General features: G+C 36.3%; 1 protein-coding gene across 1 annotated transcript in view; it reads right to left on the bottom strand.

Moving 5' to 3' along the window:
- Positions 1–699: 699 nt before the first annotated feature.
- Positions 700–15,411, bottom strand: part of PLD5 (phospholipase D family member 5) — a 493,931-nt gene continuing 479,219 nt past the window's right edge. The window contains exons 8-10 of the mRNA XM_056136541.1: positions 13,658–13,826; positions 6,336–6,450; positions 700–1,328 (exon numbers count right to left, since the gene is read on the bottom strand). Coding sequence (XP_055992516.1) covers positions 1,063–1,328; positions 6,336–6,450; positions 13,658–13,826 — 550 coding nt within the window. The 3' untranslated portion in view covers positions 700–1,062. The remainder of the gene's footprint in view (positions 1,329–6,335; positions 6,451–13,657; positions 13,827–15,411) is intronic.

The following is a 15,411-nucleotide window of genomic DNA, read 5'->3' as shown; positions in this document are numbered from 1 at the left end:
GCATACTCTTAACAACATAATGACTCTAAGGAAATTTATATCCAAACAATTTGAGATCTTTCCTTCATAATATCATAAACTAAACAAAACCCTGAAAAGTACATTATCCTAACTACTGCAATGCAGAATTAGTAACTTGTTGGATATTACAAGGTTGCATCATATTTCTGCGCTTGAGAGAAATAATGCATATTGCTGACTGTAATTTTAAGATATCAGTTTAGTAGCGAAAATGGAATTAAAAGGTAAAAAAATTAAAGACTATTATTTCTCATTCTGAGAAATTACAGCATTATTGAAAAGTATTATCATACTTTAAAATGATGTTGAAGTGAGGATTAAGATGCTGTACAATGAGACTTTTGAGAAGAAAAGGTAAATGTTATAAACAAAAGCTATGGAACTAGAAGAACGTGAACAAACAAAAAACTCTTATGTTTTTTCAAGAGTGTTTGAGAAAGATATGTGTGCATGCTTAATCAAATAAGTCTTGTAAATGGTTTACAGGGATAAATACTTGATTTGATTAATCTCTTCTTTAGGGAAAAATCCTCAAAGTCAGCAGTTTTTAGATTGTTGGTAAAGAGCTTACCTCATGCTAAGCTTTCTAAGAGCTGACCAGGTGGGTCAGAAAACAAATCTCTTGGGGACACTGGTGTTGGGGAATGTACAATGGTGGAGGGATGGGTGTTGGAACACCGTATCGCTGAAACCTAATTATGAACAGTTTTGTAAAGATCTATCTCACAGTGATTCAATAATAAAATCTTTAAGAAAAAGAAAATAAATTTCTAAAACTAGAAAGGATGAGGCAGGAAATCTTAAAATTTGTATGCAAACATAAAAATCAACTTCCTAGTTTAAATGACATTCTCTGTTACTAGCAAATATAAAAGTCTTAAATTTAGTGTACACACTGCTAAGATATTGTTAGATATTACATGTCATTCAGAGAATATTTTTAAGTGTGCTTTTATTCCCTAAAACAGACATATTAAATGTTTTTCGCTCCCAACTTCTTTATAATATAAATATAAATTAGAGGCTGCCCTCTCAGCTCATTCACCCATGATATACTCTGGCAAGCTCTTTTCCACTTGCATTGTATGTTTCAGTTTTGTCTGAGGGAGGTTTGAATTTAAACAAGCTTGAGCAGTTTGGCTGTTTGGTTGGCTGTAATGTTCTGGCATAGGGTGAGTACCAGTCTCTCTCAAACACGTCTTTAAGTTGCTTAATGATGCTTGCGTCATTTCTCACATCTACTTGGTTGATAACAAGGCCAGTGCCAGCATTCTGGGTGAAATCATTTCCTACCCAGTCAAAATTTCCTGCAAACAAAGATAATAATTATGAAGAGTTAAGATTTACTGGGAAATATTCCATATATAATAAAATACAGAATAGTTTTATTAAAAATAACACACACTGGAAAATTGACAGGAATTCTAAAATGTGTTGACAGCTAAGGGAGAAAATTTAAGAATTCTTACATATGGCATATTAATATTTGCATATTATTTTGGCATTTTCTTCAGCTTTGTTCAAATTGAAATGCAAAACAAGGAATCTGCTGTTCTTTTTGTAAATGTTATTTCTTATTGACGTTTCACAATATGATTAAATACAGCAATATTTAAAATATATGGGATTACACTTAAAAATCCTGTGAATATTTACTATCTTCTTAAATATACAACATCTAATTCACATAATACAAATAAGGGATTCTAATTATAATGTTCAGAAAGCTTTTGCATCTAAGAAGTTGAACTAAGAGAAGAAGAGCCCTTTCCTTTATGAATATATACCACTTCTTGCTTTGAACTGTCCAGAAGTAGGATGAGGTAAGGACACAAGACCTTAGAAGATAGAGAAAATATTAGATTATTTTATTTGGTTCATGTATTATACTTGTATGTATGCATTGTCTCATATGGTAGGTTGAAGTTATACACATTTGGCTTAAGGAATGAATGCATTTTTTCCCCAATGTCATATGGTTAATTAATGTTAGGCCTAGGTTTATGAGACTCCATGGAAAATGTTCAGTATAATACACAAAGAATTATTATCAGAGCTGGAGGGACACAGCAAATGAGGCACTTGCCTTTGTACGCAGCTGACCTGGGTTTGATCCTTGGCACCCCATCTGATCATATAATCCCAAGTCTTGCTAGGAGTTATTCCTGAGTGCAGAGTCAGGAGTAACCCCTGAGCACTGCCAGGTGTGGCACCCAACCCACAAAAATTATTTTCACTTAAATAGGATATAGCTGAGTTAATACCACAAAATAGTTTCATGAGTTTCCCTACCCTGGCTCTGATCTAAGTCCCAAGCTGGTTACAAAAGGGAACAGCAGACTTTATAAAGCTTGATTTCCATTCCCTTGAAGATCTGGAGATCTGTGCAAAGATTCAACAAGACTCTGGTTACTGGGGATCCTTAAAGCTAAGCTGCTAGAAGTTACTCCTTTAGTAAGGGCCAATATTTGTTAGTATACAGTTCTCATCTTTTGGTCCCCTTTCTGTTCTTTGGAGCCTATTAACTGAATTATAGATATAAATTCCATTTGCCATATGACCCAGAAAGGAAATTTTATTATCTCTCATGTTACTCCTTATATATATAATATATATATTCATCATATCTCTGAATCAAATATTAACAACACATAGAAGTAATTTATCTACCTTCATCTTTATCCAGTATTTTAGGCCCCATTAACAGATAACATAAAAATATTATGGCTTCAGGACTGAAACAATAGTACAGCAAGAAGGATGCTTTTTTTTATACACAGATGTCTCAGGTTTACTCCCTAGCATCCCATGTGGTCCCCCAAGCACGAAGAGGAGTTACCCTGATGCCAGAGCCAGGAGTAATTTCTGAGAAAGACGGGCATGGGCACCAACCCAAAAATATGTTATGGCTTCATGTCAGACTTAAAATTCATCAACTTTGGATGAATTTCCCGCACAATTTTAGACAAATTTTATTATAGACAAAATATCATATAATAGTATATATTATATATTATATTAGCACTGTAGCACTGTCCTGTTGTTCATCGATTTGCTTGAGTGGGCACCAGTAACATCTCCATTGTGAGACTTATTCTCACGGTTTTTGGCATATTGAATACGCCATGGGGAGCTTGCCAGTTTCTGCTGTGCAGGTGGGATACTCTCAGTAGCTTGCCGGGTTCTCCAAGAGGGACAGAGGAATCGAACCTAGGTTGGCCGTATGCAAGGCAAATGATCCACCGGCTGTGCTATCACTCCAGCCCTGAATGTGCCCGATCTCAGTCTCATATATTGTATTATGCTTAATCACTGTCACTGTCCTTCTGTTGTAAATCGATTTGCTCGAGCGGGCCCAGTAACATTGTGAGACTTGTTACTGTGTTTGACATATCAAATATGCCACGGGTAGCTTGCCAGGATTTGCTGTGAAGGTGAGATACTCTCGGATAGCTTGCCGGTCTCTCCAAGAGGGGGTGAGGAATGAACTCGGGTCGGCCATATTGGCTGCGTGCAAGGCAAATTCCCTACCTACTGTGCTATCACTCCAACCCATTATGCTTAATATATTACATAATATATTTTTAAAACTGAATCACAAGATATACAGTGGCACAGCTGTTTATGATTGAGTTCCAGTCATAGTGTTCCAACACCCATTTCTTCACCACTGTACATATCTCACCACTAATGTCCCCAGTATCCCTCTCACTCCTGCTACCCCCTTCAGTCTGCCTCTTTGGCAGGCACTTTTCTTTCTCACTCTCTCTCTAAATCTCTCTCTCTCTGTCTCTCTCTTGCTCTCCTTTTGAACATTATGATTTGCAATATAGATACTGAGAGACCATCATGTTTTGTCCTTTACCCATTTTCAGCACACATCTCCCATCCCGAGCAATCTCATCTAACCATCACAGTCATAGTGGTCCCTTCTCTATCCCAATTGCCCTCTCTCTCAGCACTTGAGACAGGCTTCCAACTGTGGACTAATCCTCCTGGCCCTTGTTCCTACTGTTCTTGGACATTAGTCTCATACTAGAATAAACAGGAACTTCCTCAAAGAAGAAATGGTCAAAGGGCACAAAAAAAAAGCTCTACATCACTAATCATCAAGGAGATGCAAATCAAAACAACAATGAGGTATCATCTGACACCACACAGACTGGCAGACATTAAAAAACCAAGAACAACAGGTACTGGAGTGGATATGAAAAGAAAGGAACTCTCCTTCATTATTGGTGGGAAAGATGACTGGTCCAGCCTTTTTGGAAAACTATACAGGCATTTCTCAAAAAACTAGAATTGAGCTTTCATATGACCCAGCACCTGGCCCCCTGGCGCCGTGTAATCCCATCAGCGGCCAAGACTCAGAGACTATAAAATCCAGATCCCGGAACCGCGCGGCCGCATTCACGGCCGCGCGACATCTTATTACCTCATTCCTACTTTGGACAAACTTGCAGGCTATCCGAATGTAGCCTGCCCACAGGGCAGAGTCTGGCAAACTCCCCGTGGCCTACCAAATATGCCAAATACCAGTAACAATGATGGGTCTCATTCTCCTAAAGAGCCGTGAATATAATCTCAGGGCTAGGATGAAAGAGACGTTACTGGGGCCTGCTCGAGGCAATCGACGATTAACAGGATGATGAAATGAAATGAAATGAAATGAAATGAATGACCCAGCAATACCACTTCTGGGAATATATCCCAGCTGTTCCAAAATACATAACACAAATGCTAGTTGCATTTATGTTCATAGCAGCACTGTTCACAATAGCCAGAATTTGGAAACAACCAGAGTGCAGAGAACAGATGACAGGTTAAAGAAACTGTGGTACATCTATAGAACTCTGCAGTTATCAGGAAGAATGAAGTCATGAGCTTTTTTTATAAGTGGATAGACATTGTGCGTCTATATGAGTGAAATGTTGAGTGAAATGAGTCATAAAGAGGAGGACAGACATATAATTAATGCACTCATTTGTGGGATATATTACATTATATATGATATATAACATTAATATAACAAGTAATATATTATATGGATATAATGGGCTGGAGCTATAGACAGTGGGTAGGGCGTTTGCCTTGCATGTGGCCGACCTTGCTGACCCGAGTTTGATTCCTCCGCCTCTCTCAGAGAGCCTGGCAAGCTATAAATTTCATTGTTTCTGAAACCTGATCTATTTCTTACAATTAAGTCAGGGTCACAGCCCTCCTGTTGTTCATCAATTTGCTCGAGCGGGCCCAGTAACGTCTCCATCATGAAACTTGTTGTTACTGTGTTCGGCATATCCAGTACATCACGGGTAGCTTGCCAGGCTCTGCCGTGCGGGTGAGATGCTCTTGGTAGCTTGCCGGGCTCTCCGAGAGAGGCGGAGGAATCGAACTCGGGTCGGCCATGTTGGCCGCTTGTAAGGCAAATGCCCTACCACTGTGCTATCGCTCCAGCCCATAATTAAGTAAAAAGTAAATATTTTATTAAGTATTTAAATGTGTTTTTGTTACATATGATTATATGCTTTCTATAATTTGATGTACATAATAAATTTCAAGTGCTAATAGCTTGAGTCATAGAAAGACAGCATGAATAAACTAGTATTCTTTTCTATGCCAGACAGAATGATATTTTTTAATATTCAAATACTCTGGATTTGCATACATTGTAGAAAAGCAGTACATACTTGATATATTATAAAGTAATTCCACCAGCATAAAGGATTTCTCTATCATTATCTTAATGTTAACTACATCATGGTCTTAATTTTAACAGCTAACAAGAACAGGGTTTTATCTACATTTTGAAGCTTTTATAATTGCAAATAACTTTACATATGTGATCTCATTTAAACTTCACCTGACAAGTGTAAACTATTGGCTCCATTTTATAGAGAAAGCAGAGATTTAGAATCCTAAGTAGTTTTTAAAAGCTGGACATTATAAAAGTAGCAGGGTGGGTTATTCCCAAAGTGATGTTTATCTGAATCTGAGCTTACCAATTTCTCAGAACATACTAGTTCTGGTACTTGGGTGGAGAAAGAGCACTCTATCAGGTTTTACCTCCTCACCTAGAAAATGAGACAGGTGGGCCAAAGAATTTCTGTAAGACATATATAAAAAGACATCATATATGATGTCCCAGTTTCTGAATCAAGCCATAGAAATGTTTGGTTGGAGAGTCCTCTGCCTCAGCTTTCCATTTTTTACCTCAAGGACCGCTCATTCACTAGTAGTCAGCTACTTCCTGATCAGAAGAGCACAGCTGGACCACCATCAACCAACCTGAGCCCGTGGGGAGCCTTGATACATACCAATATAAGCGGCACCATCTGTCACCATGTACTTGTTGCGATTTAATTTAGGAAAGGTGTGATCCTTTTGTACTTTTGTGGCACAGGCATTTTCTCTTTCTAGATCAAAAAATTTCTGTAAGATATAAAAACAGTATGCAAAGCAGGTGAATAGAGAGTGGTTTTGGTTTTGTTCAAGAATACTAAGGGGTTTATTATCCAAATATCAACAATAGCCTCATATTGTGCTATTGGAACCATAATTTTGTGGCTTCATGTGGACAAGGCTATTTTTTGTTCTTAATTTTATATAGGCAACAAGAGAGAAAATTAGCATGCTTAACCAGGTTTATAATGAATACAATTAAAACTATAAAACAAAACCAAAATTAATTTTTTCAACAGGGTGAGGGCCAGAAGATGGTTTAATTCTCATTGTCTTACTTTTCAGGATGATTTGGCATTTGAAATCAGTCTCAGGGGATTTCATGTCAAACATGCCAATGAAGTGAATGAATATTGTAACGTGTTGTGTGTGTTATAAGAAACAGCAGGCATATGTCAATGACTAGCTAATTAAATTGGAGATTTTCAAAGGTCAAAAGAGATTTTTCTAGGTGAACAAACACTGCATTTAAACACCTAAGTAGCAGCAGTAACAAGAACTAAGGCAATGAATACAGAACTTAAAGAATCTCAAATTAAAACATTTAATATCATCAGAAAATAAGCATTACAGTTGAGCTAAGGTCAGGATAGGGAAGATGGGACTGTATCAGGAGAAACCAAACTTTTGCCTCAGAAAATACTGAAACCAGAAAGGGCTCAGAGGGAGTTTAAATAGTGACTGAGCTCACAGCATCTGATGACTTAGCTCATAAGAGATATTATAAAAAATAAGATTCCAAGCACCCTACTCATCGAGAAATGTTAAACAGTTTAATAACTGTATACATTTTTTTCTGGAATGTCTTGCAGCTGTGGAATCACACATGCTTGAAAGAAAGAAGAAAAATGAAAACAAGATGAGATTAAAAACTGACATGCCAGTTACATGTTGGAAGTTTCATGTAAAACTTGACTTTGGGAGAAATAATGTAAATTAGTATTACCTTTCTGTACAGGATGAGAAACTTGTAATTGAGAAATTGGTAACTAGTGAGCCACTAACGTTTCTTCCAGTCCTGGAAATTTTATTGGCTTTTTAATATAGAATTACTGAGATTAATGGTGCATAAACTAATTTCTTCTACATAAGGACTCTCTATTCAATAGAAAAGACATTTGCACTTCTATATTCATAGCAGCACTATCCAAAATGGCCAAATTCTGGGAAAAAATCTATCTAAATGTCTAAGAACAGATGACTGGATGAAAAACCTCTGGCTCATATATGCAATGAAATACTATTCAACTGTAATAAAGGGTGAAACCATATAATTTGCTGCTATGTGGATGGATCAGGGGAGTATCTTGTTAAGTGAAGTTAGAAGAAGTGGGACAGACAATGATCTCTCTCATAGGTGTAACATAAACAAAGAAAGGATATATAAGATAGATAAAAGCATCAGAAACTGAGAACTGGTCTTCAGTTGGAAGTTTGCCAAAAGGAAAGAATTGTGTAGAGGGGGGTTGAGTGGATGATATGATTAAGCAGGAGAAAAACTGGGATAATAGTGTAGAGAAGTGGGCATTCTGGTAGAGGGTTGGTGATGGAATGTGTTGTGGATGAAATCCTGTCATTCGCAGTGTTGAAAACTATTATGCTTAAAAACTTTTAAAAACTATTGCTAGCAGAGTGGCGGGTTACAAAATCAATACCCAAAAGTCCGTGGCTTTCCTATATACAAATAATGAAAGAGAGTAAAGTGATATTAAAAACAATCCCATTTACAATTTTTCCTCATATACCTTAATACCAGTTTAACTAAGGAGGTAAAGGATCAGTACACAGAAAACTACAAAACACTACACCAAGAAATTAAAGAGGACAGGAGAAAATGGAGATGCATACCCTGCTTACAGATTGGGAGACAACAATGTCAAAATGGCAATTTTCCCCAAAGCATTATACAGATTCTATGCAGTCCCTAAAAGGACATCCAGGACACTTTTCAAAGAAATAGATAAATAAAACACTCCTATCATGGAACAATAAACTCCCACAGATAGGCAAATAAATCCTTGGGGAATAAGAGATGAGAGACATCACCTTCCCCAACTTCAAACTGTACTACAAAACAGTAGTAATTTAAACAGCATGGTATTGGAATAAAGACAGACTCACCAGCAGACCAATGGAATACAATTGAATATTCTGACACAAACCCTCAAATATGATCACTAAATCTCTAATGAAGGAGCAAGAAATATGAGTGGGGCAAGGAAAGCCTCTTCAACACATAGTGCTAGGAAAACTGGGCAGCTACATGTAAAAAGATGAATTCAGACCTCTTTCTATTGCCACACATAAAAGTCAGATCAAAATGACTTAAACACCTCAACATCAGACCCAAATACATAAGGTACATGGGAGAAAATGACGTTTGAAGCTAAAGCCATCTTCAAATATGAAGCAGCATTGATCAAACAAGTTAAAGCAAAGATAAACAAATGGGACTACATTATAATGAGAAGCTTGTGCACATCAAACAAAACAAAGACCAAGACACAAAGACAGCTCTCAGAATGAGAGAAATTACTTATCCAATACCTATCTAATAAGGTACTAATATCAAAGGTATATAAGACACTGATGGAATTTTACAAGAAAAGCATCCAACCCACTGAAAAATGGGACGAAGAAATGATCAGAAAGTTCCTCAGAGAATAAATTCACATGGAAAACTGCACTAATCATCAGGGAGAGGCAAACCAAAACATTTTCTTACACCACAAGAGACTGGCACACATAAAAAATAATAACAACCAGTTCTGTGGGGGCTGTGGCACAAAAGGAACTCTCCTTCGTTGTTCATGGGAATGCTGACTGGTTTAGCCTTTTTGGAAAACAGCGTGGGCATTCTTTGAGGATTCCTTTTGAAAAGCTAGAAATTGAATTTCCTTATGACCCATCAATATCAATATAGGGAATAGGCCCTGTGTCCCCAAAACACACAATAGAAAACCTATCTGAATGTCTATGTAGATTGCAGTATTATTCACAATAGCCAGAATCTGGAAACAGCCCAAGTACTCCCAGAGTACCGAATAAAGAAACTATGGTACATCTACACAATCTAATACTATGCAGCCATTAAGAAAAATGAAGTCATGAAATCTACTTATAAATTGATGGACATGGAGAGTATCATGTTGAGTAAAATGAGTCAGAGGGAGAGGGACAGATATAAAATGTCTATTCATTTGTGGAGTATTAAAAAATAGTATGAGAGTAATATTAAAGGCCAGAGAAAACAAAGGTTTAAAGGACTGGCCAATGGTTGAAAGCTTGCCACAAGTGTGAGTGGGGTAAAGGGCAGTTAGGATAGAGAAGGGATCAGTATGACAATAAAAGTTGGAAATGATCACTTTGTACAGGAGCTGAGTGTTGGAAGTAGTTAAAGGGATGTCTTTACCTACTTTCACTATCTGTATTGCAAACCATAATGCCCAAAAGGAAAGAGGGGAGAGAGAGAGAGAGAGAGAGAGAGAGAGAGAGAGAGAGAGAGAGAGAGAGAGAGAGAGAGAGTGAGAAAGACAGAAAGAGATACACAGAGAGAGACAGAGAGAGAAGAAAAGTGCCTGCCTTAAAGGTGGACTGGGGTGGGGGTTCGGGAGGGAAACTGGGAATATTGGTGTCGGGAAATGTACACTGGTAAAGGAACAGATGTTGGAAGATTATATGACTGAAACCTAATCATGAACAACTTTGAAACTGAATATCTAACTGTGATTCAGTTAAAAAATAAATTAAATAAATCCTAAAAACAAAGCTGTCTATTGCATGACATAGGAATATTCTCCTAGGATTAGACAATGTAGTCTGGATAATGTCATTTTCTCAGTTCTTATCATCTGAAAAAGATTTCTGATTTAGAGAGCTTGCATATACTACCTGAATATTCTTGTCATAGTTATATGTTTAATGATGATCATATGAATATTATACTTGTCCACGAATGAATAATACTGAGCCTTCTTTGAGTGTTCTACTACAAAACAAATCAATACATTTTAATTATTTCCTTTTAAGGAAAACAGGATCAAGATGGATTCAAAATATAATAAAATATATATCCTAATTTAAATCAGACATCATATATCATAGCTTGAGATTTTGCTAAGAAGTTACTGCTTTGATAATGGACAAAACATGATAACCTCTCAGTATCTGCATTGCAAGCCATAATGCCCCAAAGTAGAGAAAGAGTATGGGGAATATTGTCTGCCATGGAGGCAGGGGGAGGAAGGGGAGGGGGGGTATACTGGGGATATTGGTGGTTGGGAATGTGCACTGGTGGAGGGATGGGTGTTTGATCATTGTTTGATTGTAACCCAAACATGAAAGCTTCTAACATGGTGATTCAATAAAATTAAAAAAGAAAAGAAGTTACTACTTTTGAAAGCTGAAAATGTCCTAGAAGAGAAGAACCACATTTATCCAGGACAGAAAAGCTATCACGTGGACTGACTTGCTATTAGAATTTATGGTGTGGGTGACAGAAACATTTTTTCAAAGGTATTATATAAAAAATTACCCAGATATCTGTGATAACTTTTACGAATGCAGTCTTTCCGTGATGTATCCAAAATCATGGCTTGGGTGCCCACTTCTCAAAAAGTAGTAGTAGTAGGTACCATGGAGACTAATGTTCCAATTATTGTTAAATATTGATTAGTTGGTTATTAAATAATAATAATAATTATTATTATTATTAAACCATTGATAAAGAAAGTTCTGGAGTTGGGCTTCAGTGGCATTGCATCTGTCTTTCAGGCATGAGACTGTGAGTTTGATTGCTGACTCAGCCCCATGTGCCAAGTGTAACTCCATGGGAACTACCCTTGTGTGATGTCAACCCCCAGTCATTTACAAAGTGTCTGCTCTCTGGTATACTATGGTCAAATGTGTGCAATTACTTCAACTAACGTGAGTAATAAACAGTAAACACTGCAACTTAATTGTTGAAGTGTCACAACTAAGTCTAAAAATCTTGGCAATCCTGGTGAACACTGCAACAAATGTGTGAGCAACACAACCAAATATGAGACCTCTGGTCATTACAACAAAAATGTCTACAAACCATCTATGGGAAAGGGAGGGTAAAAACTCAACAATAAGGACAAAATTATAGATGTCTGCTAGGGCAAGAAAAAACTGGCACAAACAAATGCACTTAAATCATGCTTTTATCGACTCCTCAGGAGATACACACAACAAGTGGAGTGACATAATCACATTATTAAAAGATAATAACTGCCAACCAAGAGTACTCCACCCTGAAAAATAATCATTCAACTATGACAGGAATACATGTTTTTGAGACAAATAAAGGTTAATAGAACCGGATCTAGAAAGAGGTTCTCTATGAAAAAAAGTAAAATACAAACAATTAGAAAAGTGATAAATAATAAAGTAATAAAAATAAAAGGAAAATGATAAGAGGTAACAGAAAAACATAAAAAGGAGAACGAAAGGGCTAGAAATTATATAGTCAAATATTATTGAATATCAAGATACAAAGTTTATTTTAGATATAGTAATTTTCATACAACATTCATGGTAAGCACAAATGAAGATATGGAGCAGAGAAGTTTAACAGAAAAATGGAGTAAATCTTTACAGAAAATTATCAACTGTGAAGTGATATAAGAATAAATGGGGAAATAAACAAGGGAAATCCAGAAAAATAAAGCAAGAAAACAAAATATAGAATAGCAGTAAATAAGTCCCACATATCAATAATTGCTGTATCAGAAAATGGTCTACAATTCCAACCAAAGAAGATGAATAACTAAATGAATAAAAAAGCAATAATCATCTATATATGCAACTAAGAGTCTCACATTGTATAGATATATAGACAGGCCAAGACTTAAGGCTGAAACAATCTATTCATTGCCCACAACACGGAAAACAGCAGAAAATGCTTTTCACAAACATGATAAATTAAGATTTTCTAGTAAAAAAATTAAAAAGATGCATAAATGGGTACTATACGACGATAAATAGTCAATCCATTGAAAAGAAATAGTGGTCACCAATAGATAGGAACAAAACATCTATGCATCCAAATATAAAAAATAATTAATATGATTGTGATGACTGAATTTTCAATACTTTTTCCTTATATCTTCTTACATAACACTGAAAAAGTCAAATGTGATTACATTAACATTATATTTGTACTGTGAGATAGTTTTTAGGAAATAAAAAAAATAAACTGTTACACAAAATTGTATAATAAGTTTCAGGCTTCTTCATGTGTATAACAGTTTTGTTAATACTGTGGATGTTATAGTGTGGATATTATTATTCTAGAATTTTTCAGGGTAAGGTTTTTTTTTAATGGTTCTAGTTAATTTTAAAAAACAATTATTAATTGACTTCAGGGATACATTGACAGTAGGAGATCTCAATACAGCACTTATAGTGAAGCTCAGTTTTTCTAGACAAAAACTTAAGGAAAATGTGACACAATTATTGAATTAATGGGCTTTTCATAAATAATGCATTTTTAAATGCTTACATATAATTATCAAGTATAAACCATTTGTTGGACACAAAAGTCTTATTCATTATGTGAAAATTGAAATATTATTTCACATTTGAAAGTAGGTAATTACAATTGAAATTTCTCTTACTCATTTATCAGTTCCCTAAAGCCCAGGCTAGTTGGCTTTAGGACTTGTAGAGTTTATGTAAAAACATGTTCCATAGAGTTTATGTAAAAACAGGTTCCAATGCTCTGCTTGTCATATTCTGACATTTATATACGAAGATAATGCAAAGAAAGCTAAGAGGATATATCAAAAAAAGTATATAAAGACATTAAAAAATTATATAAAGACAGCTGACTTTGGAGACCACCAGAAAACTTGAAATCTTGTCTTTTTTGTTGTTCTTGGGCCACAACTGGATAACTCTTGGTAGGGCTTGGGGAACCATATGGGATTGAACCTGGATCAGCCGCACACAAGGCAAGTGCCGACCTGCTGGACTATCTGGCTCTTGTCTCCTCTTTTCACATGTAAATACTTTGAAAAATCACTTCACTGACCTGTTGAAATAATCCTCATTTTCAGGTTATTATTGTGGCTGTTATTGGAAGTATTTGTAAGCTTCTGTGTATATGTAAAAATATAAACACATTTAATAACAAAGTCTATACAATACTTACAACTTTCAAACTGCAATTTGCGATTTCAGTGCAAATAGCTTTAAGAGATGAAATAAAATTAAATGTAAGGGGATCAGTTTTTTTCCAGAAGCTTATAAGTAGTCGAACTTTAACACTTCGCAAGAGAAGTGCTTCTCTTATTTTCCCATCCAAATCTGGCCAGTATTTCCTGTAGACATATATCAATATAGATAAAACAATTAATCTTGGGAAAGATTAATTATGCATTAATACGATCATTACATTTTTCTATAATACACAAACAATCTTACAGAATATTTTTGAAAACATGCAAGCTGTCGGGGTAAAGTCCCTGAGACAAAAGTTTACAAAAGGACAGTTTAAAATGAAGTTGGTTGATTATAGTTAAGAGCCTTAAACAGTGTCTCTGTTCCCTTACTGCTCATTATATATACTGCTCCTCCCTCTCAAGAGCTTCTGCTCTGTTTTACTGTGCTTTCCTACATTCTTATTTTTCTAATGATTTTATAGACTCTTTCCTTAAGAAATAACAAATCTCTCTGCCATTAACCACTATTGAACCTGGAATTCTTTTTTTCCCTTTCTTGCCATATTTGTTTATTTATTTATTTAATTTTTATTAGTGAGACACCATGAGGTACAGTTGTAGACTTACAAATTTTGTGCGTGGGTTTCAATTATACAATGATCAAATACCCATCCCTCCACCAGTGCCCATTTCCCACAACCACGGATCCCAGTGTCCCTCCCACCGCCCATCACTCCCATCCCACCCTGCCTCTGTGGCAGGGCATTCCCTTTTGTTCTCTCTCTCTTATTGGTTGTTGTGGTTTGCAAAAGAGACAGTGGGTAACAATCATGTTTGGTCTATAGTCTACTTTCAGTATGCTTCTCCCATCCTGGGAGGATCCTCCCAACACCATTTATTTGGTACTCCCTTCTCTATCTGAGCTCCCTTGTCCCCTAGCATGTGTAGCTGGCCTCTAAGCCATGGAGTAAAATTCCTGATACTAATCTTGGCCATTCTTGGGTGTTAGTCTCCTATTTTGTTACTTTATGTCCCCCAGATGAATGCAATATTTCGATGTCTATCCCTTTCTTTCTGAGTCATTTCACTTAACATGATACTTTCCATGTAGTATCACTTGTATGTAAATTTCATGACTTTGTCTTTTCTAACAGCTACATAGTACTCCATTGTATAAATGTACCAAAGTTTCTTTAACCAGTCATCTGTTCTCAGACACTCAGGTTTTTTCCAGATTCTGGCTATTGTAAAGAGTGCTGCAATAAACAGACAATTGCAGATGTCACTTCGACTATACATTTTTGCCTCTCTGGGATATATTCCCAGGAGTGGTATTGCTGGGTCAAATGAGAGATCAATTTCTAATTTTTTTAGAATCGTCCATACTGTTTTCCAAAAGGGCTGAACCAGTCGGCATTCCCACCAGCAGTGAAGGAGGATCCCTTTCTCACCACATCTGCGCCAGCACCGGTTGGTTTTTTTCTTGTGGATGTGGGCCAGTCTCTGTGGTGTGAAATGATATCTCATTGTGGTTTTGATCTGCATTTCCCTGATGATTAATGATGCGGAGCATTTTCCCATGTGCCTTTTAGCCATTCGGATTTCTTCTTTGAGAAAACTTCTATTCATTTCATCGCCCCATTTTTTGATGGGGTTGGATGTTTTCTTCTTGTGGAGTTCAACCAGCACTTTGTATATCCTTGATATCAACTTCTTGTCAGATGTGTAGTTGGCGAATATCCTT

This window comes from Sorex fumeus, unplaced genomic scaffold, assembly GCF_029834395.1.
Source record: "Sorex fumeus unplaced genomic scaffold, SorFum_2.1 ptg000007l, whole genome shotgun sequence".
Classification (NCBI taxonomy): domain Eukaryota; kingdom Metazoa; phylum Chordata; class Mammalia; order Eulipotyphla; family Soricidae; genus Sorex; species Sorex fumeus.
The sequence above is the reverse complement of the archived record's forward strand: the minus strand, read 5'-3'. Positions and strand labels throughout refer to the sequence as shown.